Source organism: Rhinatrema bivittatum, chromosome 14, assembly GCF_901001135.1.
Source record: "Rhinatrema bivittatum chromosome 14, aRhiBiv1.1, whole genome shotgun sequence".
Lineage (NCBI taxonomy): Eukaryota > Metazoa > Chordata > Amphibia > Gymnophiona > Rhinatrematidae > Rhinatrema > Rhinatrema bivittatum.
Window position 1 is genome coordinate 3,574,102 of NC_042628.1, and position 27,897 is coordinate 3,601,998.

The 27,897-nt window shown below is 46.5% G+C and overlaps 1 protein-coding gene across 1 annotated transcript in view; it reads left to right on the top strand.

Annotated features, from left to right (window-relative positions):
- Nucleotides 1-27,593, top strand: part of HS3ST6 (heparan sulfate-glucosamine 3-sulfotransferase 6) — a 67,476-nt gene extending 39,883 nt beyond the window's left edge. Inside the window, exon 2 of the mRNA XM_029577578.1 lies at nucleotides 26,769-27,593. Coding sequence (XP_029433438.1) covers nucleotides 26,769-27,387 — 619 coding nt within the window. The 3' untranslated portion in view covers nucleotides 27,388-27,593. The remainder of the gene's footprint in view (nucleotides 1-26,768) is intronic.
- Nucleotides 27,594-27,897: the final 304 nt, after the last annotated feature.

The window sequence follows — 27,897 nt, forward strand, 5'->3', positions numbered from 1 at the left end:
ACATTTAAAACTAATCGGAGAAAGTTCTTTTTTACTCAACGCACAATTAAACTCTGGAATTTGTTGCCAGATGATGTGGTTAGTGCAGTTAGTGTAGTTGTGTTTAAAAAAGGTTTGGCTAAGTTCTTGAAGGAGAAGTCCATTACCTGCTATTAATCAAGTTGACTTTGAAAATAGCCACTGCTATTACTGGTATCAATAGCATGGGATATACGTACTTTTTGGGTACTTGCCAGGTACCTGTAGCCTGGATTGGCCGCTGTTGGAAACAGGATGCTGGGCTCGATGGACCTTGGTCTGACCCAGCCTGGCACTTCTTATGTTCTTATGTACAGGATGCTGGGCTCGATGGACCTTGGTCTGACCCAGCCTGGCACTTCTTATGTTCTTATGTACAGGATGCTGGGCTCGATGGACCTTGGTCTGACCCAGCCTGGCACTTCTTATGTTCTTATGTACAGGATGCTGGGCTCGATGGACCTTGGTCTGACCCAGCCTGGCACTTCTTATGTTCTTATGTACAGGATGCAGGGCTCGATGGACCTTGGTCTGACCCAGCCTGGCACTTCTTATGTTCTTATGTACAGGATGCTGGGCTCGATGGACCTTGGTCTGACCCAGCCTGGCACTTCTTATGTTCTTATGTACAGGATGCTGGGCTCGATGGACCTTGGTCTGACCCAGCCTGGCACTTCTTATGTTCTTATGTACAGGATGCGGGGCTCGATGGACCTCGGTCTGACCCAGCCTGGCACTTCTTATGTTCTTATGTACGGGATGCTGGGCTCGATGGACCTCGGTCTGACCCAGCCTGGCACTTCTTATGTTCTTATGTACAGGATGCTGGGCTCGATGGTCCTTGGTCTGACCCAGCCTGGCACTTCTTATGTTCTTATGTACAGGATGCTGGGCTCGATGGACCTTGGTCTGACCCAGCCTGGCACTTCTTATGTTCTTATGTACAGGATGCTGGGCTCGATGGACCTCGGTCTGACCCAGCCTGGCACTTCTTATGTTCTTATGTACAGGATGCTGGGCTCGATGGACCTCGGTCTGACCCAGCCTGGCACTTCTTATGTTCTTATGTACAGGATGCAGGGCTCGATGGACCTTGGTCTGACCCAGCCTGGCACCGCTTATGTTCTTATGTACAGGATGCTGGGCTCGATGGACCCTGGTCTGACCCAGCCTGGCACTTCTTATGTTCTTATGTACAGGATGCAGGGCTCGATGGACCTTGCTCTGCCCGAGCCTGGCACTTCTTATGTTCTTATGTACAGGATGCTGGGCTCAATGGTCCTTGGTCTGACCCAGCCTGGCACTTCTTATGTTCTTATGTACAGGATGCAGGGCTCGATGGACCTTGCTCTGCCCGAGCCTGGCACTTCTTATGTTCTTATGTACAGGATGCTGGGCTGGATGGACCTTGGTCTGACCCAGCCTGGCACTTCTTATGTTCTTATGTACAGGATGCAGGGCTCGATGGACCTTGGTCTGACCCAGCCTGGCACTGCTTATGTACAGGATGCTGGGCTCGATGGACCTTGGTCTGACCCAGCCTGGCACTTCTTATGTTCTTATGTACAGGATGCTGGGCTCAATGGACCTTGGTCTGACCCAGCCTGGCACTTCTTATGTTCTTATGTACAGGATGCTGGGCTCGATGGACCTTGGTCTGACCCAGCCTGGCACTTCTTATGTTCTTATGTACAGGATGCAGGGCTCGATGGACCTTGGTCTGACCCAACCTGGCACTTCTTATGTTCTTATGTACAGGATGCTGGGCTCGATGGACCTTGGTCTGACCCAACCTGGCACTTCTTATGTTCTTATGTACAGGATGAGGGGCTCGATGGACCTTGGTCTGACCCAGCCTGGCACTTCTTATGTTCTTATGTACAGGACGCTGGGCTCGATGGACCTTGGTCTGACCCAGCCTGGCACTTCTTATGTTCTTATGTACAGGACGCTGGGCTCGATGGTCCTTGGTCTGACCCAGCCTGGCACTTCTTATGTTCTTATGTACAGGACGCTGGGCTCGATGGACCCTGGTCTGACCCAGCCTGGCACTTCTTATGTTCTTATGTACAGGATGCAGGGCTCGATGGACCTTGGTCTGACGCAACCTGGCACTTCTTATGTTCTTATGTACAGGATGAGGGGCTCGATGGACCTTGGTCTGACCCAGCCTGGCACTTCTTATGTTCTTATGTACAGGATGCAGGGCTCGATGGACCTTGGTCTGACCCAGCCTGGCACTTCTTATGTTCTTATGTACAGGATGCTGGGCTCGATGGACCTTGCTCTGACCCGGCCTGGCACTTCTTATGTTCTTATGTACAGGATGCTGGGCTCGATGGACCTTGGTCTGACCCGGCCTGGCACTTCTTATGTTCTTATGTACAGGATGCAGGGCTCGATGGACCTTGATCTGACCCGGCCTGGCACTTCTTATGTTCTTATGTACAGGATGCTGGGCTCGATGGACCTTGGTCTGACCCAGCCTGGCACTTCTTATGTTCTTATGTACAGGACGCTGGGCTCGATGGACCTTGGTCTGACCCAGCCTGGCACTTCTTATGTTCTTATGTACGGGATGCTGGGCTCAATGGACCTTGGTCTGACCCAGCCTGGCACTTCTTATGTTCTTATGTACGGGATGCTGGGCTCGATGGACCTTGGTCTGACCCAGCCTGGCACTTCTTATGTTCTTATGTACAGGATGCAGGGCTCGATGGACCTTGGTCTGACCCAGCCTGGCACTTCTTATGTTCTTATGTACAGGATGCTGGGCTCGATGGACCTTGGTCTGACCCAGCCTGGCACTTCTTATGTTCTTATGTACAGGATGCAGGGCTCGATGGACCTTGCTCTGACCCAGCCTGGCACTTCTTATGTTCTTATGTACAGGATGCTGGGCTCGATGGACCTTGCTCTGACCCATCCTGGCACTTCTTATGTTCTTATGTACAGGATGCTGGGCTCGATGGACCTTGGTCTGACCCATCCTGGCACTTCTTATGTTCTTATGTACAGGATGCTGGGCTCGATGGACCTTGGTCTGACCCAGCCTGGCACTTCTTATGTTCTTATGTACAGGATGCAGGGCTCGATGGACCTTGCTCTGACCCAGCCTGGCACTTCTTATGTTCTTATGTACAGGATGCTGGGCTCGATGGACCTTGCTCTGACCCAGCCTGGCACTTCTTATGTTCTTATGTACAGGATGCAGGGCTCGATGGACCTTGGTCTGACCCAGGACAGCACTTCTTAGGAACTCAAAGCAGATTGCAGATCGCCCTAGGGCTGGCGCATACACTATAAGACCAAACTCTATTGACAGATCACTGTTTGCATTCCTTTCGAACGCCTTCAGTGGCCTCCTCGCAGACTTCCACGCTGCCCCTGGTGGTGCTCTCGAAACCACGCGTAATATTCCTGGAGTCTTCCTCCTGTAATGTGCAGACTCCTCTGCACCAAACCCGCTCAACCTTTGGGAAAACGATGACTTCCCATGCAGTACAAATTCTCTTTTCCACAGATGCCTGGGAGACATGAAAGAGGCTGAAAATGGATGGGGCCAGGCAGTTTGTGGGGCAAAATTGTGCCGTATCCAGGGCCTGAGATCGATAAAGTACAAATTGGTCTGTTTTTAATTGCTCCCTGACAGCACAGAGCAAGTGATTTCCTACCCAGCAGTGGCAGAGAAGTGCACCAGGAGCCCCGCAGTACAATCTCTCTCCTAATCCTACCGAAGGGAGCTGGTGACAAAAGTGAATTTGCTAGCGATGTGGGTATTTGGCTCTGAAAGGGCAGCCTCTCGCTGGTTTAGCACCCTGCCTTGCCTTTGACTGTGTGCACTGAAGGCTGACAGTGGAGAGGCTCTGTCTGTCTATAGAGGGGGCAGTGAACCTTTCAGTCCGGAATACATCTTCCTCACTTTGCTGCCCTGCAAGCTGTTGGAAGCAGCGGGCAGAGCCGGTGCTGGGGAGGGTCAGGGGGGAGATCTGAGCGGACCTGGGTCAGGGGCAGGACGCCTGTCATGGGACCCACCCAGTGACAGCAAGAACTCAAACTGGCCCCAGGGAGGGGCGTCAGCAGCACGACAGCTTGTAATTGCTCCTGTAGCACAGAGAGGTTTCCTCTCTCGCCAGCAGGAAGGCTGACTGGGTCCCCATAAGTCGTGCACCGTCTCTTGGCTCTGTCTTGCTAATACAGTGGCCATCCTCTTCTATGACTACACCTTTGGGAGAGGAAAACGGCTGCACTTTGGATAGATTTTATCTGTATTTCTATAAAGAGATTCCATAATATTAGGAAATGCTAGAGTCGATTTCGTGCTCTTAAACATCATTTCTGCTTGTTTACTCTTTGTGGCCTGAAATCTTACTTTCTCCCCTGATACACGAGTCAGCCAGCATGGTGGTAGCTCAGAGCTGGACTCTTGGGTCTGTAGAGCAGGTTCGACTGACTCCCTCCCTGAATGAGGTCTCCCGGGACAGGAACCGTCCCTCAATACCAATAAAAAGAGATTTTTGTGATTTCACAAGACTTGTTTTTCTGAAGGAAAGGAGGTGAGAGGGTCAGTGAGAGGAGCGGGACAGGAAGGACTCATGGACTGTCCTGAATATTACCAGCATGACTCCCCCTTAATGCCATTTCCTACTGCCTTTCTTCAGTGTATCGGGGAGGCACTCCCAGGAGCTCTCATAGCTTGACGTATATTGTGCTGACGCATTGATCTACCTTTAACTCAGGGCTTACCCATAGCTCAGCATGGCAGACTGGATGGACCTTTGTGGACCTTTTCTGCCATCATTACTATGTTACTATGGATGATGTGAAAACAGCTAATGACTGCAATGAATTAATAAAAGGCCACACTAATTCCTCCCCAGGGTTGGCAGTATTAGTAATTCTGACATTTCTCTCTTGGTACAGGGAGCACAAGTTTAGAAGAGGCAGCCAGAAAGATGCTCTGGGAAGTAACATTTCCTTATATGTATGTACCACTTAGACTCAAGAGTACCTGGCATATACTTGGGGTATTTACAGACTGCATTATCGAGATTTCCAGCCTGTATTTGCAAAGGTAAAATCCATTGTCGGAAATGTATAAGAATTTTAAAAAATGTTTTAGAGTGTAAAATTGGAAGTTACAGGTGTAAGTAGCATGTGTGAGTGATATTTTGTCACATCTAAGTTAAAATGAAGCTAGGGGTCAGTTCCAGGCTGGGGTTTGCCTCTTCGAGCACAAGTTAGGATTTTGTAAGCGGTAAACGTGCATGCATTACCAAACTTCTCTGCACGTTTTTCCACCTGCTTATTGCCTCGCATTTATCTCTTGTCTGCAGTGTTTGGGTGTGGGGTCCGGCTTAAGAGGTGGAGGAGTCAGCAAACTGGTGATTAAAAGTGCACGCATAAGTGTTTTCATAAGCGGAGTAGGTGCCTACGTTATTAAATATTTATAGTTATTTACGTATAAAATACCTGCCTCCCTGCATTCAGGGGTCATTTTCAATAGTGTGCACAAGATGAAGTGTCTGAAGTTACAGCAGAAACTTATAACCAGGCCAGGTATTAAAATATGATAACTAATCGGATTCTTAAACCCAGTGTATTTCACGACGGTGCACTGTTGTGCCCAGAAATCCAGACCCATTTTTGTCCTCAGCGGCATGTGCTCATGATCACAGACAGATGTGCTATGTTGGGGCACCCTGTGCTAGCTGCCGTGCTGGCTGCATTTCACTTAGGAGTGCAGGATATTCTGGGGCTGCTTCCAGTAGTGGGGTCAAAGGGCAAACAGTATACGCAGGATTTGGGAGGAGTTTAGTTACTATTTCATTGCAGGTGCAGATCTGGTTGCATCTTATATGAGCAGCTTAGGAAATGAGAAGAACCAAGGACTTTTGCCAGGCTCCCCCTCACACGTCTCCCACTACGGCTCGTCAGATGCTGGCACTGGAGCAAGCCCTGGCCATTGTCTTCTATTGTAAATGTAACATTGGAATAAGCCCTTTCTCCCAGGCCTCGAAGGTTTACACTGCAGGCAACACTGGACCTTCCAGTGCTCTGCTGTGCGGGATCAGCACCAGTACAACTGCAGATTGCATCCTTACATACCTCAAAGCTGCAGGTGACACAATGGATCGATTCATTTGTCCATCTTGTACATATATATGTTGGACAGTACAGATTCAGACACTTGCACGGACACACACACACAAAAACGATAAATGATTACCTAGTAACATGATCACTACATAACAGATACAATTATTTGAAGGAACTTGGTAATTGCCTTTTAATGCTAGAAGTACTTATGTGTTACATATGGGCTTATTTACCCAATGGGATGTGCAGTTTGGGGTCTACGTACTGGAACAGAATGGTTATGCTTCAGAACGATCTCATGAAATTGCTAGCATTTGGTTACTATTTGCTATCTGGCAAGGCTTTCTCCGCGCCTCTTCTTCTGTGTGCAGGGAGATGCATTGCACAGATGCTCACTGGAGGACCTTTCTCTCCCCACAGTTCAGGCCGCTCTGCTTCCATTTCTCATTTATGTCAATCAGCGTCAAAGAGACGTCCTGGCAAGCAGCCCATAGTCGGGGGCATTGAGGGGTGCAATGTTTTGGGGTGCATTCTTTGTAGGAAGACATTGCACTGAGAAGCTCAGCCCTGAGGTTTCTCTTCCATTGGACTGTAACATGCTGGCTGTTCTCACGGCTTGTCTTGGACAGACAGACAGACACTTTTGTGGGAGTTACAGAGACATTGGGACCCCTATCTTGATGTCTCGGGATTTTCCTTTTGCTCTGCTCGGTAATTAGGTTTTAAGGGCAAAGGCGAAACATTACTAAATTAGTTCCCTTGTTCTTAATGGAAGTGTTTTGATTGTGCTTTCATTTCGGGCAGATCTTGTCCTTGTTATTGGGCATATTAGCATATTCGTGTTCCTTTTAGAGCCAATTAGCTCAGGGCCCAGGTCGGGCTGGTGGGAGCTTCTGTCCTCATCTGGGACTGGAACACAGGAAGGGAAAGCCAGGAGAATTCATCCACACATTGCTTGAAGGGCTCCAGCTGGGTTGTTAAGTGGCTTGAAGAGAAATGTTAGAGAAAGAAAAAGCAAAGATTAAAGTAATTAAAGTGAAAGAAAAAAAAAGATTTCCTGTTGCCAAAAAGACCCTTGCTCTGATTTGCTGTGAGGGAGCTTGCTGAAGGGCTCAATGCTGTGCGAACGACAGATGCAGGTCACCGCACATTCGGAGCTGGGCTTGGTGGAGCATTAAAGCCACAAACGTGGCCTTCTCCGAGGAAGTCTGCTGGAGACCACATCTCATAAGGGACTCTGTTAGAGTTTTAGCAGGTGGATTAGATGGGAATTAAGCAACAGGTTTCTTAGAAATACTTCCCTTCCCTTTACTGTCTACAATTCTGGAGACCGCACCTTCAAAACGATATAAACAGGATGGAGTCGGTCCAGAGGGGGCTACTAAAATGGTCTGTGGTCTTCCTTTTAAAGCAGATGGGGACACACAAAGATCTAAACATGTATACTCTAGAGGAAAGGTGAGATAGGGAGATCCGAGAGAGACATTCAAATATCTCCAAGGTTTCCATGCACAGGAGGCCTGGTTTTGGCCACTGTTGGAAACAGGATGCTGGGCTTGATGGACCCTTAGTCTGACCCAGCATGGCAATTTCTTATGTTCTTAAGTTCAAGAGAAAAGAGGCTCTAGGTTCATTGGATGATGGTGAAAGGGGGCAGACTCAGGAGTTATCTAAGGAAATATTACAGAGAGAATGGTGGATGCATGGAACAGATGCTCTGTGAGGATGGCGGAGATGAGGACAGGATCTGAGTTTAAGAAAGCATGGGATCTCTGAAGGAGACTATAAAACTCAGCAGGAGGGGTGCATAGGCAGACTGGATGGGCCATATGGTCTATGTTTGAAAAAAGGAATGGAATGATTTCCCTATAAGGAAAGGCTGAAGAGGTTAGGGCTGTTCAGCCTGGAGAAGAGACGGCTGAGGATTGATGTGACAGAGATCCATAAAATCATGAGTGAGTAGAAAGGGTAAATACATATAATTTATTTACTCTTTCAAAGAATGAAAAGACTAGAGGTCACTCCATGAAGTTTCTAAGTAGCACATTTAAAACAAATTGGAGAAAACCCTTTTTCACTTAATGTACAATTAAGCTCTGGAATTCATTGCTGGAGGATATGGTAAATGCAGTTAACATGTTTAGGTTTAAAAAAGGTTTAGACAGATTCCTGGAGAAATCTATAAACCATTATTAACCAGGTAGACCTGAGGATAGCCATTGCTTATCCCTGGGTGTCAGCAGCATGGGATCTGTCCACTATTTGGGATCCTGCCACTGTTGGACTCTTGTGTCCTGTTCTAAAGCCTGATTGAATATCGGTCAAACTACCATTACTTTCCAAAAAAGCAGAGATCTGAGTCACCACTAACTTCTCCAAGATATTTTCACACAAATGGTGAATGAGCAATAGGCCTACAAGTTTCACAGATCATAGGATCTAATTGCGGATCCTTTAATAATGGTGTAATTAGTGATTGCTTAGGACTTTCTGGGAGATAACCCTCACTCAAGGACTTGCAGACCATATTAACCAACCACTCTAATCCGCCACTGATCCAGGAGGACAGGGATCTGGTCTTCTCCCTACTCTTCAACAGATGCTTCAATTTGTTTAAATTCCACCAAACCCCCTCTTCTCTGGATCCATAACGGGCTGGTATACTCCAACACCTCTTAAATTCAATTTGAGACCAGCAAAGTTCTCCCTGAAGAAATCCACAAATTCTAAAGAAGTCAGTATTCCAATTGTACTTTCTTTCTTTTGCTGACCCAGCATTAGAGAGTCACAACCCTAAAGAGCTCCCTACTAGTACTATCCACTGACTTTATAGAACAAGAAAAGGCATCTTTCTTCCTTGCCACGGCTGATCTCCTCCAGGAATTTGATAGCTTTCTCCAAGGATGGCGGGGTTGCCAGTCTGCTCCAGAACTTGTTAATTCTTGTGCAGAATCTACCCCTGAGTTTCCACTTTCTGCTCCCTGCTGTCTGACCTTCTCGGGGATGGAGGTGGGGGAAGGAAATATCCTAAATCGGTCATTAGCTGTTGTTTCAACTAAAAGCTGAGGCCAAAAGACGTTTTGGTGTTATTTGCAGGAAAGGGTCCGCAGGGCTCCGATACTGCCCGGAAGAGATGCAGATTTACCGGTCTGCACAAAGCTGGACACTTAGGTATCTTGTCCAGTATTTGTTTGCCAATGTCCTTTCTGGGGATCTCAGATCCTCTCAGGAGAATGTTTTGGTGATTCCTTCTTTTAGTGAGTTACATGTACAAGAAACTAGAAAGAGAACTTTTTCAGTTATTGGCTCGAAACTGTGCACTGATCTCTCTAGGGGAAAGCTTGAGAGTGGGGATTACTGGGACAGGGTGGCTGGGGCTGAGGTTGCTGCGTGGGGGATTGAGAGATTAAGAGGAGACTGTTGGAAAAGAGTGGGTGGGTCTGGGGGTGACCACATGTGCCAAATTGCCTGGCTCTGGCTCTGCATAGCTCTCCAGATGTTGCTCTTTATAACCATTGACAAAGCTTCGCAGTAACTCTTCACACCCATCCCGAGTGTCCCATCTGATTCATTCTGACACTGCTCACTTAAAGACTGAAGAACAGAGAAACTCTTGCACTCTGTGTCTCATCAGATAATCCCCATCAGGGCTAGCGAGACTTTGTCTGGAAGCTCTGCCTTCTCAGCACACCCTTGAAGAGGGGTTACTTGTAGTGGTGGTGTATTTTTCCTGCCGAGGGCCTCCAGACAACCCCTTTTCCCTTTCCCTGTGAGGGAAGAACCCGGGAGCATGGGAGCTGAAATATGGCCCATGATCTCTCACATGAGTCCCTGTCCCTTCGAAGGAGTTGGGATAGGGATTGCACTTATCCTTACATTTGTCTGATGTCAGCTGCAGAACATCAACACATGAAAATCCCCCTGGGACTCACTAAAAAGAGTCTGAGTGCCCCCGGGCTCTCAACGTTTCAAAATCCTGCCTCTGCCCGGCTGGCCTTGCTGTAGAGCAGATTCTGCTACAGAGCTTCACTCGCTTAATTTCCAAAAATGGCACAACAGAAGGAACTGTGATTTTCCCCTCTTAAGAAATAAAATGGGTTTACCTTATCAAACTGGGCATTCTTCACAATTCCATTAAAAGACATCAAAGCAGGCCCATGCATTTTAGCAGTAATGAGGCTTTGTGATGTGAAATCAATTGTTCTTGTAATGGAGCTGAACTCCTGGCCCTGAGAAACCCAATTGATGCAGACTTCTGGGAAAATAAATTGTTCACTGTTTTGAATATGAAAGTGGCTGTGTGGTTACCGCCTTGGTTATTCTGCAACCAGGAAGCCTTTTTCTCTCTCTGGGCCCGCGGTACTAAGGGAGGAATTCTCAAAGCCTGCGGCTGAGGTTGTCCCAGGGGGACGTCTGTGCGCACTTTCCCTTTGAAAATTGTGTGGTGGCGGAGTGGAGCCCGCATACGTTGTGCTGGAAACTAGCAAGCATTCATGTGAAAATGCAACGTGCATGGGCCCAGAACTCCTCCCGTTTAACCTGGAGAAAGGAATGTGCACCGTGGAAACCCACACGTACTTTAGGAAGGTTTCGGGTGGGCAACTTTCAGAAAGCTCTCTCTGGCCTGGGCTTTTGAAATTTGGCCTCAGCGAGTTTCCTCCAGTTGTGTGTCTATGTGAAAAGCCTTGACATGAGGGGAGGAGCCAAGATGGCAGCTTGCTAGGCTGCGAGTGTGCCAGCGTTTTACCTTTGCAATTTCTTTCTCTTTGTTATGCCACCTAAGCAAAAAGGAAAGCCCAGGCAGTTCCCCCCTCCGAGCCTCTGATTATCCCTGGTCAGCACACACTAGATTTGGTCTTCAGCTGGTTGATGGTCGAAGGGGGAGATCCGCTGGACGTTTCTCTTAGTCCCCCCGAGCACCTTCCTCCACCCCAGCCGGGCGCCTCCGATAGTGCAGCACCGAGGCCGTCGCAGGAAGATGATGTGGCTGTTGCCGTGGTGGGAGGAGCTGTCGGCAGAGCAGACCTGGCTGGCTCAGGTAACAGCAGTTTTGGAGGAAATGGAGAGATGTTGCTGTTGGACCTCTCTCCATGGAGCACTGCAGCTCAAGATTGGTTCTTCTTTCCTGAATCGCCCTTTACAACCCCTGAGAAGAACAGCTGACGTTTCTCTAGATACCCTACGGTCTGTTTTGGTGCGGGTGGGCTCTGCTATAACTAACCGTGCCTCGGACATTGGTCTGTTGGTGAAATCAGTTTCTGAGCTCCGAGGAGTCCACTCACAAAGGCCCCAAGGTGGCTAACGTAGAAAAGCAAGTGCAAGATATCCAACGTGTCAACGCTGCATTAATACAAGATAAAAATGCTATTCATAAGACAACTGAACAGCTTGAGAATTTTTCAAGGCGTCTGAACTTGCGCTTTCTAAGCTTTCCTAAGTTGCCAGGGATTCCAGTGAAAGAAACTCTGAAGAAATATTTTACTGAAGTTCTAGGATTGCCTGATGAAACCTGTCCACCTATTGGTAAACTCCCGCAGAAGAGAGGGGACTGGCCGACCCTTGGTTTCTGATTCACCACTGGATGTGTCTGCTATCCTAGAGAGCTCCATCCAAGAGGCTGAAGACTCTTTTGGTTTCTTTTGTTTTTGAGCAAGATCTAAATATGATTTTGAAATTTTATTTCTGCAAAGCTCATGCTCTCTTCTATGGGAACTGCATCTGAATTTATCCAGATGTTGTTAAATCTCTCAGGAGAGAAGGTCATTATTCCTTGCTATGCGTCGGGAAGTTTTGTCTTTGGAAGCTACCTTTTTGCTTAGAGTCCCGTGTAAATGTATTGTCACTTATGCTGGTAATAGATATCATTTCTTTTTTCCTGAACAATTCCGTTCTTTCTTAGATCAGAAGAAATCTCTAACTTCAGTGCCCACAGAATCGCAATTATGTTTCTGCGTACAGATTCTTCTTTGCTATGCTGCCTTTATGCCTGTATTTCCTCCCCCTGATAGTATGGATTAAGGCTATGTATTTTTTTGTTGTGTAATTTTCCTTTTTAAGTAATTCTATTGTAGAAATATTTCTGTTTGACTGCCTTGTCTTTGTCATTTAACATGGCTTTATAATGATGAATCTATAAATAAATAAATAAATAAAGTGCCTTGACAGGTCGCGCTTTCGTCTCAGTCACTCTCTCCTTTTCTTGTGCTTTCCTGCTCTCTTCCAGCTCACTCTGGCTTGCTTCCTTCCTCAGTTTCTTTGCTCTTGTCTGCGCTCCCTCTTTCATGGTCGTGAATCTCTCTGCTGTAGATGTGTGCAGAATGCAGACCATTTGGGCCACGCGGGCGTTTTCTGCCATCATGTCTCTACGTTTCTAGGCGCGATTGTACGCCGGAATTTTATGTTAGAGCAGGGACACAGAACTAGAGATAAGGATGACAGATAAGGCCTCACTTCCTGTTATAAGATCCTATATACAGCACGCATGCTGCTGACGCTTTTGGTGAGGACATCCTTAGACACACACGAGCTAGATTTCTGAAGGCAGAAGGCACAGTGCTTCATGGTCTTCACGCTTGGATTCTCTTCCTCCTGACTGACAAGCTCAGCAATTCTCTACCTTGATGCAACAGATTCTGGGTTGGGCCACCAGTTCAAATCTGGGGGCAAAACGTATTCTCCAAATGTCCTTTATCAATGCAAATAAACACGTTTTCTTTCACTTATTATTGAAGATAAGTTGGTGGAGTGAGAAAATTATGAAACATGCATGAGTAGTAATAGCAACTGCCCTTATCGTATGTGTCGCACTTCTGGCCAGTCACCCTCTTTGCCAAATCGTTTGCTTTTAGAAAATGTAAGCGCATTAATACGGCACTTAACTCAGCATAATTTGCGATTTTCTCTGCTGTCTGAAATCTTCCCCTCCACACTGTTAGTGGATCATCAGATCTGAAGTTATGTCATGGTGGATGCTGTCATGCCCTACACAGTGAATTTTCTCAAACAGCTAAAGTGGTGCTGTATTACGGTCATAATAATTCATCCCAGGGGCCACAATGATTGAGGCTACATTTAGAGGGGAGCTAATAAGTAATTTTCTGGAGCTTTTTTCTGTCTGTGTGCAGATTATCTCACCGCATTTTATTTTGAGGTATTTAAGTATAAATGTGTTCAGGTCTGTCTTGTTGGTGAGAGAAGGTATTTGACTGATGAATACTGTGTAGCTAAGCATTATTTTATGGAATTTATTGGGGTTCATAAAGAATAATCTAAAAAATAGCACCCATGCTGCAATCACTTTTGTCCGCTGGCCACTGGGCAGTTAGCAACGTTAGCCAGGTAAACATATGTGGCTGACTTTGTAGGGATATTCAGCAGCACAGCTGAGGTGTGGAATATCCCTGGTTATCGTAAAGGTAGCCAGATAATTTTAGCTGGCTAACTTTAGATCACCTTTTTGGCTGTTCTAAAGTTACCTGGATAATGCTGAAACCCAACGTGTATCTGGCTAACTTAGCTGGGCAGTTGACTCTTCCCTGGAAACTCTCTCTCTCTCCCCCCCCCCCCCCCCGTCAGATAAAAAGTGGCTGGACAGCATGGTGGGATGGTCTGACAAATGGTGCTGAATTTTGGTCTCATTATTTTTATAACATGTCTTTTGAAAATTGTTGTAAGCTGCTTAGAGCTATCTTTTGGGTATAGATATAATAAAACAAATACATAAAAGCTAGAAACTGGAATAACGGTTTCCCAGAAAACTTGATGATCTAGTCAGATACTGGGGAAAAACACTTTTTCCTGTGCACACATTATCTTTTAAGCTATTCAGTCTACAGCAACCATATGTTCAGGATAGGAAGATGCATAGAAAAGTTAGAAACTGGAATGATGCTTTCTCAGAAAACTTTTGTATATAGCTGAAAATTAGGGGATGGGGGAATCACTTTTTTTCAGCTGCAGTACCAGGACTGGCCAAAAGGTGGACGTATCTTTTAATTATAATAGATGATACTGACACCTTGTGGCCACTCTAAGTACTGCAGATTGTACAGGCAGATGAGGAGGTCCCAAGAAATCAGTGTTGTGAGAAAGTGCCTCATAAGAATTGCTCTGCAATTCTTTCCTTATGAATTTCTGTCTTGTCTATTTCCATAGAAACATAGAAACATAGAAATGACGGCAGAAGAAGACCAAACGGCCCATCCAGTCTGCCCAGCGAGCTTCACACATTTTTTCTCATACTTATCTGTTTCTCTTAGCTCTTTGGTTCTATTTCCCTTCCACCCCCACCATTAATGTAGAGAGCAGTGATGGAGGTGCATCCAAGTGAAATATCAAGCTTGATTAGTTAGGGGTAGTAGGGGAAGTAACCGCCGCAATAAGCAAGCTACACCCATGCTTATTTGTTTTACCCAGACTATGTTATTCAGCCCTTATTGGTTGTTTTTCTTCTCCCCTGCTAGTCATAGGCACTCTCCTGTGCTATTAATTGCATCAGTAGCATGGGATCTTCTTAGTGTTGGGTAATTGCCAGGTTCTTGTGGCCTGGTTCTGGCCTCTGTTGGAAACAGGATGCTGGGCTTGATGGACCCTTAGTCTGACCCAGCATGGCAGTTTCTTATGTTCTTATGTAGCATAACAGCAGTCCAAGTGCTTCTGAGAGCAAACATGCCAAGAAAGGCAGAGGTCAACAGAGAAAATATCCAGGACAAAACAGTTCTTTTAGAATAACTTGGACATAACAATTGCAATACTATTTTCTAGACTTCTTAAAGGCCCTGACTGCAAAGATAATCACATGCTCAATCCTTGTCTGGAGCCAACCCAGAAAGAAGGATTTTACTATTTGTTAATTATCAAAATTCATCACCTTAAAAGGGAGGTAAAAATGCTTCCCTTTTCCTCGGGGGCATTATCCTTCTTTGCTGAATTCTTGCTGCTCTGGCATTTGGATTTTTAGCTTGGTACCTGTAGGCAGTGTTTAGCATTCCAAAGACATTCCGTTAAGGTTAATGAGAATTAACTAAATTTAATTAAAGTTTCCAGGGCTCTCACTAATGTGGAGCATAATGGAAGTCTGGCCCTCATTGGCCAGTTTAATCTAGATCTGAGGAGAAAGGGTTATCAATAATTAACGGAGGTAATTTAGAGGAAAGTATTACAGAGTTAATGAAAATGTGAAATACTGTAGTGTAATTATCCATAAAGGACCTGAGAATTTGGTGTGATTGAGGCAGAGATAATAAAGGCCCATCACTTTGAGACTGACAGTGCAGTGTTGGATAGTTACATGGAAGTGTGGCATTATGGTGCAAAAGTTCCTGCTATTACCTTGCATAAAGCAGTATAAAACTGGATAAAATGAGAGTGAGAAATGTACTTCAGGAGTTGCTGATAATAATAACTCAGCCCCGTGACTCAGCTCCTCTGCTACATCAAAGACATCTTCGTCTCTTCAGCCAGGAAGCAGTGTCCATCCGGGCCCACAGAGGCCAAGCCAACATCAATGGGCCCGAGGGAGGCCTGAGCATTTCTATAATATATAATAATTCTACACTATGTGAATGCAGTATGTAATCTGCTAAGCGTGACTTCTATGTTACCCATCATGTTTGTAAATTCAGATTTAATTGGTGTTGTGATATTGGTCACCATTGCATCATTACTTGTATTTTGTAATAACCAAAGTATATTTTCAAAGATATAGTTGCACTGGAGAAGGTTCAGAGAAGGGAGACTAAAATGATAAAGAGGATGGAACAGCTCCCCTATGAGGAAAGACTAAAGAGGTTAGGACTTTTCAGCTTGGAGAAGAGACGGCTGAGGGGGGATATGATAGAGATCCTTAAAATCATGAGAGGTCTAGAATGGGTAGATGTGAATCGGTTATTTACTCTTTCAGATAATAGAAGGACAAGGGAGCACTCCATGAAGTTAGCATTTGCACATTTAAAACTAATCGGAGAAAATTCTTTTTCACTCAACGCACTCCAATTAAACTCTGGAATTTGTTGCCAGAGGATGTGGTTAGTGCAGTTAGTGTAGCTGGGTTTAAAAAAGGTTTGGATAAGTTCTTGGAGGAGAAGTCCATTACCTGCTATTAATCAAGTTGACTTAGGGAGTAGCCATTGCTATTAATTGCATCAGTAGCATGGGATCTTCTTAGTGTTTGGGTAATTGCCAGGTTCTTGTGGCCTGGTTTGGCCTCTGTTGGAAACAGGATGCTGGGCTTGATGGACCCTTGGTCTGACCCTGTATGGCAATTTCTTACGTTCTTAACCCCGTGCTGCTGAATATCCCTATAAAGTCAGCCACATATGTTTACCTGGCTAACGTTGCTAGCTGCCCAGTGGCCAGCAGACAAAAGTGTCAGCAGCATGGGTGCTTTTTTTTTAGCATTAGAGTGGTTGAAGGTAAGATGCCCAGCAGGGATCACGCCCTGTTTCTCTTCTTGCTTTTGTGGTGTGGCATTAATTCTCCGCCTCGCTGTTGAGTCGGACTGAGTCCGGTTCTGAATTCCACTGGCAGCACCTTGGAGACTCTGCGGAGCCTCTGAGAGATTCCCTTCCCCTACGGAAGATGATGGCTTGGCAGTGAGTTAAAAATGAACGGCATTTCTTGTTGGAATGGGAGTGAATTTAGGGGAATGTTGGAACATTGTTATCATTAACCATTCAGACCACCCATGGAAAAATGCGTCGTAAATAATCCTCTATGCAGGGCTCCTTTGGTTTTGATTTTAGCAGTGAATGCATCTGCATGTCAGACATTTCAGTAGCTGCTGAAATTAATTTCCTTGGGACTCTTTTCATTTGACTGGAAACTATAAATTAGGGTTTTCATTGTCCCAAGTGGTTTTATGATTATCTTCAGTCTCCAGAAAATCATTGATAATGTCAAAGCAGAGCAAGCCCCTTCTGACTTTTAAAGCACTGCTGTGCCTTACAGCACTTGATAAAAGATTCCTGATTAAAAAACATGAGAGGTGCTGAGCGGGGTCAGATCAAAGGTCCATTGAGCCCAGCATCCTGTCTAAGTCCCAAGCACCTGGCAGATCCAAAGAGGAAATCCATTCCTTGTATCTCACTTCCAAGGATAAGCAGTGGCTAATGGTTTATGGACTTTTCTTCCAGGAACTTGTTCAAACCTGTCTTAAAAGTCTCAGGCAACAAATTTGACCACTTAATTGTGCACTGAGTGAAAAAATGTCTTTCTTTGTTTTAAAAGTGTTATATCTATTAGCTTCATGGCGTGTCCCCTAGACCTAGCATTATTGGAAAGGATAAATAAGGGCTCCCTGGTTATCTGATCCACTCATTATTTTATAGACCTCTGTCATATCTCCCCTCAGCCGTCTCTTCTCTAAGATGAAGAGTCCTAACCTCTTCAGCCTTTCCTCATAGGGGAGCTGTTCCATCCCCTTTATCATCTTGGTCGCCCTTCTCTGTACCTTTTCTAATTCTGCTATATCTTTCTTGAGATGCGGTGACCAGAACTGCACACAGTACTCTGAGTGCAGTTGCACCATAATTTACATTATGGTAAAATGATTCTGTGTCATAGAACAGAGTATTATATTCAGGGTCAGATTTAAAGCAGGGGCATCCATAGGCAGTGGGGAGGGGGTCTCCAGGTCCCCGGAGTAATTGGAAGGTGGGTGGAGGAGGGGTTTTCCACTAGAAGTCATAGAACAGGTGAGGAGACCTCGCCATCCATTGTCCCTACCCAAATCCTCCCCTTTTCTGGCTTACCCTCTGCCGCTGGTCCTCTGGCGCACAGGTTTAAAGAGAAGTCCATGCAGGACAAGGGGGCAGGGCATCAGTCTTTGGACGGTGCTACTGCTGCTGTAGGACCAGTGCTGCTCTTCTGGACCAGAGGCGCTGCCGTGGCAGCAGGGCCCAGATGAAGGCACGGCGGCAGGTGCTGTGCTCCGGCACCTATGAAAATTGGCTGCTGAAAGCAGTTGCCTACGTTACCTGTGCCTAAATCCAGGTTTGACTATAAAATAAAATCTTATAAGAAATAGAAAAATGTTCTTCAGTCCTGCTCAAGTCCTCTGCTAAAAATTAAATCGAGTTCCTTTTTTATCATGAGCTCTAGATATAAAACCTTTCACTACCGAAGCTTTTCCTTGCTATTATCATCTGCTAGTTTATTTACTTAAGTTTAATATTCTGCTTTATTCAATATAACTTCACACTAAGCATGTTACCAAAAATGAAAATACAAATAAAGCCTATACATGACAACAAATTGCATTTCAGAATATACACGGACCAAATGCTCAATTTAAGAAAAAAAGGAACCAGTTCTACAATATTTCTTTATCCTGAAAATAACTAAAAATATGCCAAAATAAATAATACAATAAAAACCTGAAAGAAACAGTAATAAAATCCATAGAACCAGAACATGATCTAAAATCCCTCATTATACCTGTCAGAACAGCACAGAAACCATATCCGTAACCAGCGTAAATCCCTTAAGCCTTGGATATATTGAAAAACTGATAACTTCACAAACTCCAATCAACCACAATACTGCATGAAAAGCAAAACACTAAACAACATGGCTGCAATCCCATTTCTAGTAGAGAAGAAGCTTTCTTACTCATCTTCAGCACCTTGCTCTGCTTTAAAGCTGGATCAGGCAATATCGCTTGCTGAGACAATCTCAAAATACGTGAAGGGGAGTAGCGGGTCATTTAAATTGAATTCTTCTGCCCATCAGACAACTGTGCAGCTCCTCCAAAACTAGCATCACGTGGCCCCTAGATTTCCTCCAAAACTAGATCATGTGGTCCCTAGATTTCCTCCAAAACTAGATGATGTGGCCCCTAGATTCTCTTCAGAACTACCATCATATGGCCCCTAGATTTCCTACAAAAGTAGCATCATGTGGCCCCTAGATTTCCTCCAGAACTACCATCATGTGGCCCCTAGATTTCCTGCAAATGTAGCACCATGTGGCCCCTAGATTTCCTCCAGAACTACCATCATGTGGCCCCTAGATTTCCTGCAAATGTAGCACCATGTGGCCCCTAGATTTCCTCCAATACTAGCATCATGTGGCCCCTCGATTTCCTGCAAAAGTAGCATTATGTGGCCCCTAGATTTCCTCCAGAACTACCATCATGTGGCCCCTAGATTTCCTACAAAAGTAGCATCATGTGGCCCCTAGATTTCCTCCAGAACTACCATCATGTGGCCCCTAGATTTCCTGCAAATGTAGCACCATGTGGCCCCTAGATTTCCTCCAATACTAGCATCATGTGGCCCCTCAATTTCCTGCAAAAGTAGCATCATGTGGCCCCTAGATTTCCTGCAAAAGTAGCATCATGTGGCCCCTTGATTTTCCATTCACCAATAACTTAGCCCTGTTTTTTGAGGAGCTGCAACTGGCCAGGTATTTTTCTTGGTAACCCATAACTAAACTTTCAGAACTGTAACTTGCTCAGTACCATTTGTATAGTTGCTAGGTGTTGAATTAGTGAAATATGATGGCTGTATTGGTTGACATTTTCTGATGTTTCTCGTGACATCATCTGAAGCCACCCACTTGGGTAATTGAAGTCTTGTCTTTGACAACCTGCTGCCTCTCTGCCAGTGGAGTTCAGCGCTGTTCTTGTCTTGTGCATGGTCTGGGGTGTGTAAGAAAATGCAGCAAAGTCATTGTGTGCTAGAAGAAGGAACACTCTCCCAGACTCTGAGGCAAGCGGAGCCCATGCACGGCCAGTACGACCCCAGAAGACAAGCAAAACACATTATCAGGGTCTGGTCCCTGTCCAACAATCACTCCACTCTCCCCCTCCCTGCACCCTCAACCTCCCCCCTCTCCTATTAGTCCTTTCTCTCAAACCCACCCCTTCTCTAAACCTCTGCCCCTCCAGCTGATCCTTTCTTACATCCCACAGCTCCTCTTTCTCTTCCAGCCCTTCTTGCATCCTCCAACTGATCCCCTCATTCCCAAATCCTTCTTATAGCCCCCACATTATCCTTTGTCATTTCCCCTCTGTCTCCCCCATTCCCTCCTCATCCTCTCTCACCTCCTTCTCTCAGACACCACCAGCTGATACCCTCTCACTCCCCCAGTTCCTCTTAAAATCCCTCAGTCAACCTTCTCTCATTCTCCCTCTCATCCTCCACAGCCAATTCCTGTCCACCTAATCCAACCATCAAAAACCTCCTGCATCTCATCCCTCCTTTCTGCAAAAATCCCTCTGGACAGGGTCAGCAGCAACAATTTCCTTTGGGCCTTGGGCCAAAGTTGGATGACAGCTGGTGGGACGAGAGGACAGGCTGTTGACGGGGACAACATTTTTCTCTAGGGTAGGAGCAGTGGCAATCTCCACCTCCTCTCTGCTCGTGGCTGGTGCCAAGCCGGGTGGTGATCTGCAAGTGGCAACAGCATTAGTAATGAGAGTCAGCACGGGGCCCCGCGATGCAGTGCAAGCTCTGATCTTTCCTCGTGTAGGGCTTGCTGTTAGTACAGAAGCTCGTGCAAGGGCCTGTGAGTGTGCGCTGACCTGTACTAATCATACTGCTGCTGCTGGCACCTGGAAAACACTAGGGATGTGCATTTGTTTCATTCGTTTCCTATACAAATATTAAACGAATGAAACAAATGACATGTAATACGAAACGAATGAAATGAATTAAACGAATGAAACGAATGCACATCCTTAGAAAACATAGCCACTTGAGGAACCTGCCACCCCATTCAGGGGCCCAACCCATCGTAAGGGAAAGCCTAGCCCTAGCGAAACACTGAGACTAGAAATATTTTGGTATCTGTCACTAGCTGCGCTGATAGTTTGGGAAATGGAGATGTAGCTTTTAATCATCCTTTGGCCTGGCTGCTCTGCAAGGGAATGCATTGCAATGCTGCAGTATATCTTGTTGCGAAAACCCGGGAGATAAAGAGCTCTGACGCTTGATGGATGGAGCCCACACAAGCTTCCAAAGTATCAGACCAGCTGGTGGGCTGCTTCCTTTCCAATTTGTGGCTTACGCACTCGTTCTGATGTTCCTCTGCCCCGCTGGGCGACCTCGCTCCTGTTCTCTGACACTGGGGCTCCTTCCTGTGGCTTCGCATGTTGACTCGGTTTCCAGCTCATTCTGTGGTTACTCAGTCACATTTTGCAGGTAAACAGAACACAGGTGACTAAGTTTGTCTCGGCGGGGGGGATTGTAAAGCACTAATCCCCAATGTGTGCAGGGTTTCCAGCTCCCTGTGAGCCAGGTTAGAGGCTGATGAGAGAGCAGGTGCTGGGATGACGCTGCTGCGCTTCCTTCTGAGCAGGTGCTGGAAGGATTCGTCATTAGGCGCTGACTCCCCTTTTAGGCGAGGCTGCCATTCCGCTTCTTTTTATGAGATACTTTGTGTGATCCGGAGTTAAACACCACCAGGGACTCGGTTTGGAAGAGTCGGGGTCTGGATCAGGACAGGAGGCCCCCAGATTAGGAAAATGTTGTAAGTGTGATGCTTGCTTCAGATACTGAGAGGCAAGAGAGAGAAAAGGCACCAGGCAGGTGCCTCATTCTTTCTCTTCATTTTCCACCATTTTCTCCTGCGTTTTCTCCCATCCTTTGGGCCTGCACCTTGCTTCCTGGAGCTGATGTGAGATTCAGGAAGTGTGCTGCATTTTTCCTGAAGCCCCCGTCACCACTTCCCAGCTTCACCCACCTCCTCTTTGTGGGGTCTCTTTTCAGTGCCATTACCTTTGAAAAGCAGGAAGTCTGAACATGAGACATTCTCCTTCCTGCCAGTGGCACAAAAATCCATCCAAGTCTTATTATTTCAGCAAATATTGTACTGGGCTCTATAGATCTGTTTGCTCTGGCAGGAATGACTTAGGAAAGCCGCAGGGACCGGAGAGAGGTGCACTGCGCTGGCAAGTGCATGACCCGAAAGGTTTAATGCCTGCATGAAATGTTCACCTTCCTCTAATGAAAGGGAGCTGAAGGGGGAGGAGGGCTTGCTGGATGCATGGAAGAGGAGACAGAAGACTCCTTCCTGCTGGAGGTCCTGCGGGGGCTTCACTAGTGCAGCACGAGGGATGGACATAGCACTCTTTTCTTGCTCTCGCTTCCACGCTTTTCTCTTATGTTTTAATGCCACTGATTGAGTAGTTGTAGAGGATTGTGGAGCACATGCATCCTTTTCTAACTCCCTGGCATTATACTAAACACTGTGAGTCTGATTTTCCCAGCAGTTCTTCCCAGTTCTGTATGTGAGGGGGAAAAAAAAACCTTATGAAAGAGCGTTTGGTTACAGCAAGAAGCAAAGCTAGGTACAGAATATATTTTGGTGCAATTCCTGCCTGCGCTCACACAGCTGGGCCATCTGCAGACCTTTCCCACACAGCCCAACGCCCAAACCAGGTGATGAGCCTGTGGTGCCGACAGGGATGAGATAGGGAGCAGTCCTATTCAACCTGCAGTACCAAGTACCACAAGCACCTAAAATACCTGAGCTGAGGCTGCCATCAAAGCAAAATAAAAGCAATGCCTGCCACTGCTGGAAAATGTTGTTTTTAACTCGCTCCTGCCCCTTCCACGATCCCTTCCTCTTAGCCCCTACCCAGGCCCTCTTACACTCTTTGTTGCTTGAAATTTTCGTCACGGGGCGGGAGTGATCCCCAAACACTCCTGCCCCACCGGTGAGCCAATTGCCGATGGCGCTGGTAGCGCAAGGCTGGCACCGTTCTTCATTGCTGGCGTGCAGATTGCTCGGGCCAGCACCGCTTGCTGTGGCAGACGCTTAGTTATTAATTCATTATTTAAAACTTCGCACCTTCCGCAAAATCTGAAACAAATGTTCCATGTGGCTCACACGACTGCGCAATCATGAAACATTTACAGAGTGCGATGAAGCAGAGGCGCCGGCCTCAGCCTCCCAGAGCCCTTTGCAGGGGACCCCTGCCCCATGAAGAACAGGGAGTGAAAAGCATTGCCAGTGGAGGCCGCCTTTGAAATAAACTTCATGCATTTTTCTTTCATTTCGTTTCGTTTCCAACGCATCCACAACCCTCGTGTTCTTTCCAGGGACAGGGAATGGCGAGAGCACCGAGGAGCGCCTGCGCCATATCCGATCATCGCAATCCTTCAGCCCTGCCCTCCCCTTCCCGCCTTCTGCATCCCAGAATTTCTCAGGGCGGGCTCTGACACTTGCACGGTTATGACCTTGTTTTGCAAACAGTTCTAAAGTAGCCAGAGATTTAGGGAGAGAAGGCTGCTCTGCAAAGTGCATGGAAAAAGTCCTGAGACTTTGGGACACTTTTCTTATTCGGGAAGCTCCACCCAAATCAGTCCAGCAACAAAGCACAGGAATTGGGAAGGCTCCAATCACTGGAGAGGCTTATTGTCAGGCTGGCACTGACGCTGCTGCTGCTACCTGTCCTAGGATTTCCTGCCGTAGCCCTGGAGCTCACCCTGCTGGGTCGCCACAGAATGGGGCCTGGGAAGGGAGGTGACAGTGGCCCCTCTGCTCTGGACAGGTACTTGAAGAGGGAAGCTTTACACAAGAGCCACATTTCAGGAACCCCCTTTTTAAAAGAGGGAAAATGTTGTGCCAACGATGGTTCTGAAGTTCGTCAATTAATTCCCATTAGCTAGGTGATTAGTTTTGAGGAGACAGGAAAAGGAACTCTGCACCCCTGCAAACTCCTTTATCTTGTAATAAATGGTGGGTGAGGGTCCTAGCCTGAGGAAGGAAGCTGCTCAGACCTGTCTTAAGTTAATCCAACAAAGCTTTCATCGGATCTATCTTCTGTTAGGATTTGTTAACCTTTATGCCCAGGTAGAAGTTGGCTGAGGCCAGCAGAGGACTTTCAGCTTGGCCTGTGAGCCTTGCTCTCCTGCAGGGTCACAGCTCATCCTCTCGCACACTTAGCAGCACTTACAGAGGTGGTGGGGGGGGACATTTTGCAACACTGCAGATGCCCCCATCAGTGACACCAATCTTCCAAACGCAATTACACGCGAAACTACGCGCGCACGGTTCCGCCTGCTGCTTGAGAATTTATCTGCGCGCATTATAAAATCGAAAAAGCCCCCGCCCCCACCCGTGCAGTGAGTGTGTGGAGTTCTACAGTTCTCCCAAAAAAATTGCCTTTGAAAAGACCCTCCCTAAGCCCAGCAAAGGCCGAGCCCTTAGTTTCACAGAATAAGAGCAACAGCCCCCAAAGCTGAGAGGAAAAGGGTGGGCAGGAAAGCCTTTGATCCTGTGGCAACTGAGAGAAGCGAGAGCAGCTCGGGCCGGACATGAAAGGCAGGGGGCGTGTCATGGGGAGCAGCGGCAGCGGCTGGGGGAGGGGGATTTTCAACCACTTACACGGGGGCAGCCTCTGCGCGTGGTGAGTGAATTTTCGGAACAGAGGGAAGACGCGTGCACGTTGGCTGCCGCCCCTGTAAAGGGCATCCGGGGATGAGGTTCGGAAGAAGGCGCACATTTACATATTTTACAAATGGAGTGCGTGCGAATGTCATCAAACATGTACGCACACATTTACCACTGCCAATCAAGTCACGGAAACTAAATCTGACTTCCCTTGCGTCTACGGTTTTTGGGCGAGGGGCTGGAGTCGGCACAAGTGTATCCATAAGTGAGATAAGTGCATAAATCCTCCAGCCCCCACGCATGCACTGCAGCTTATTACACACACGCTACAATTATTAACCACCTAACATATATGCGGCCCTTTTATAAATAAAAAGCTCTGGAATTCATTCCCAGACAATGTGGTTAGAGCACTTAAGTGTAGCTGCGTTTAGAAAAGGTTTGGATAAGCTCCTGGAGGAGAAGTCCATAAACTGCTATTAATCAAGTTTACTTAGAGAATAGCCACTGCTATTAATTGCATCAGTAACATGGAATAGACTTAGTGTTTGGGTACTTGCCAGGTTCTTATGGCCTGGATTGGCCACTGTTGGAAACAGGATGCTGGGCTTCATGGACCCTTGGTTTGACCCAGTATGGCAACTTCTTATGTTCTTATGAGGATCTCTGCTTTCAGGATGTTGAAGCACATTTAGTTTACAAACGGGACGAAACAGTAAAAGTCGCAGGAGAGCTGGCGAGCGTCCGCTCTCCCGACACATGCACAGGTCAGTGTCCTGGGCACGCGATTCAGTATTGGCCTGTATGCAAATGAGGGCCCGCGGTAAAAGGAGGCACTAGGGACACTAGTGAGTCCCTAGCGCCTCCTTTTTGATAGAAGCGGAGGCTGTCAGCGGGTTTGACAGCAGACGATCAATTTTACCGGCGTCGGTTATTGAACCCACTGACAGCCACGAGTTCGTGAGATAAAGAACAGAGCGCGATGAATAAAGCTTGGTATTTATAGAGTACTCTGAGTGTGCATAACACTGCGTGAGATAAAGAACAGAGCGCGATGAATAAAGCTTGGTATTTATGGAGTACTCTGAGTGTGTATAGCACTGCGTGACATAAAGAACAGAGTGCGATGAATAAAGCTTGGTATTTATAGAGTACTCTGAGTGTGCATAACACTGCGTGAGATAAAGAAGAGAGTGCGATGAATAAAGCTTGGTATTTATGGAGTACTCTGAGTGTGTATAGCACTGCGTGACATAAAGAACAGAGTGCGATGAATAAAGCTTGGTATTTATGGAGTACTCTGAGTGTGCATAACACTGCGTGACATAAAGAACAGAGTGCGATGAATAAAGCTTGGTATTTATAGAGTAATCTGAGTGTGCATATCACTGCGTGAGATAAAGAAGAGAGCGCGATGAATAAAGCTTGGTATTTATAGAGTAATCTGAGTGTGCATATCACTGCGTGAGATAAAGAACAGATCGCGATGAATAAAGCTTGGTATTTATAGAGTACTCTGAGTGTGCATAGCACTGCGAGAGATAAAGAAGAGAGCGCGATGAATAAAGCTTGGTATTTATAGAGTAATCTGAGTGTGCATAACACTGCGTGACATAAAGAACAGAGCGCGATGAATAAAGCTTGGTATTTATAGAGTAATCTGAGTGTGCATATCACTGCGTGAGATAAAGAACAGATCGCGATGAATAAAGCTTGGTATTTATAGAGTACTCTGAGTGTGCATATCACTGCGTGAGATAAAGAACAGATCGCGATGAATAAAGCTTGGTATTTATAGAGTACTCTGAGTACGCATAGCACTGCGTGAGATAAAGAACAGATCGCGATGAATAAAGCTTGGTATTTATAGAGTACTCTGAGTGTGCATAGCACTGCGTGAGATAAAGAAGAGAGCGCGATGAATAAAGCTTGGTATTTATAGAGTACTCTGAGTGTGCATAACACTGCGTGAGATAAAGAAGAGAGCGCGATGAATAAAGCTTGGTATTTATAGAGTACTCTGAGTGTGCATAACACTGCGTGAGATAAAGAACAGATCGCGATGAATAAAGCTTGGTATTTATAGAGTACTCTGAGTACGCATAGCACTGCGTGAGATAAAGAACAGATCGCGATGAATAAAGCTTGTATTATTTATAGAGTACTCTGAGTGTGCACAACACTGCGTGAGATAAAGAAAAGATTACAATGAATAATGCTTGTTATTTATTAAATGTGATCATAGCGCTGCATGAAATAAATCAAAGTGGACCACTTCCTGTAATTCTAAGCATGCCTCCCCCTTTCTGCAGGAGCCTGATGCCCAGAACACTGGACGGGCAAATTACCATGGAGAAAACACCGAGCTACTTTGTCACCAAGGAAGCTCCAAAGCGCATTTACAACATGTCCAGAGAGACGAAGCTGATAGTCGTGGTACGGAATCCGGTTACTAGAGCTATATCCGACTACACCCAGACACTCTCCAAAACCCCCACGCTTCCCACTTTCCAAGCGCTGGCCTTCAAAAACGTTAGTACGGGCCTCATTGACACTTCCTGGAGTGCCATTCGCATTGGGATTTATGCCAAGCATCTGGACAACTGGTTACAATATTTCCCTCTCTCCAGATTTCTTTTTGTCAGCGGGGAGAGACTGGTGAGTGACCCAGCTGGGGAAATGGGTCGTGTTCAAGAGTTTCTGGGTCTCAAAAGGGTCATTACAGATAAACATTTCTACTTCAATGAAACAAAGGGCTTTCCCTGCCTGAAGAAGCCTGAGGGGAGCAGCAGACCTCGCTGTCTGGGCAAATCCAAAGGGAGACCACATCCAAAAATTGAGAAACAAGTCATTCAGCGCCTCCAGGAGTTCTACAGACCCTTCAACATGAAGTTTTATCAGATGACTGGGAAGGACTTTGGGTGGGACTGAGGGGCTCCTGGTGGGGATGGGTCCATTCCGGGAGAGAGACTCCGACCTTGGGGCAGAGGCATTGGCCAGGCGGCCCCTGGAGGGCAGGTTCTGATGGCGGGGGGTATCTCTGACCCTTTCCTTACTGTTATAACCAGAGACAGTGCGCACTAAAACACATAGAGATAAAGTATGGAAAAAGAAATAAAAAATCAGATAATCTTTTATTTAAATTCTGTTAATTTGCATTAACCAGAATGGTGCGTGTGTGTACGAGAGTGAAGGGATCCAGGCCAGGAGCAAGAGAGGAACACCACCTGTTATGGCTGACATTTCAGTCTCTATATGGTGGTGCTGCTCTGGGACAAGCCCACAATCCGTCCTTTCCTGCTCAGTGCATCAGCAGCTCCTTGGCCATGCACTTTACAAAGATGGATGCTGACTGGAGCTGCTGGAGCTGAGGGAGGGAAGAGCACCTGCTGCCAGAAGTTCTCCTGCAATTGCCTAAGCCAGGGGTGGCCAACTCCGGTC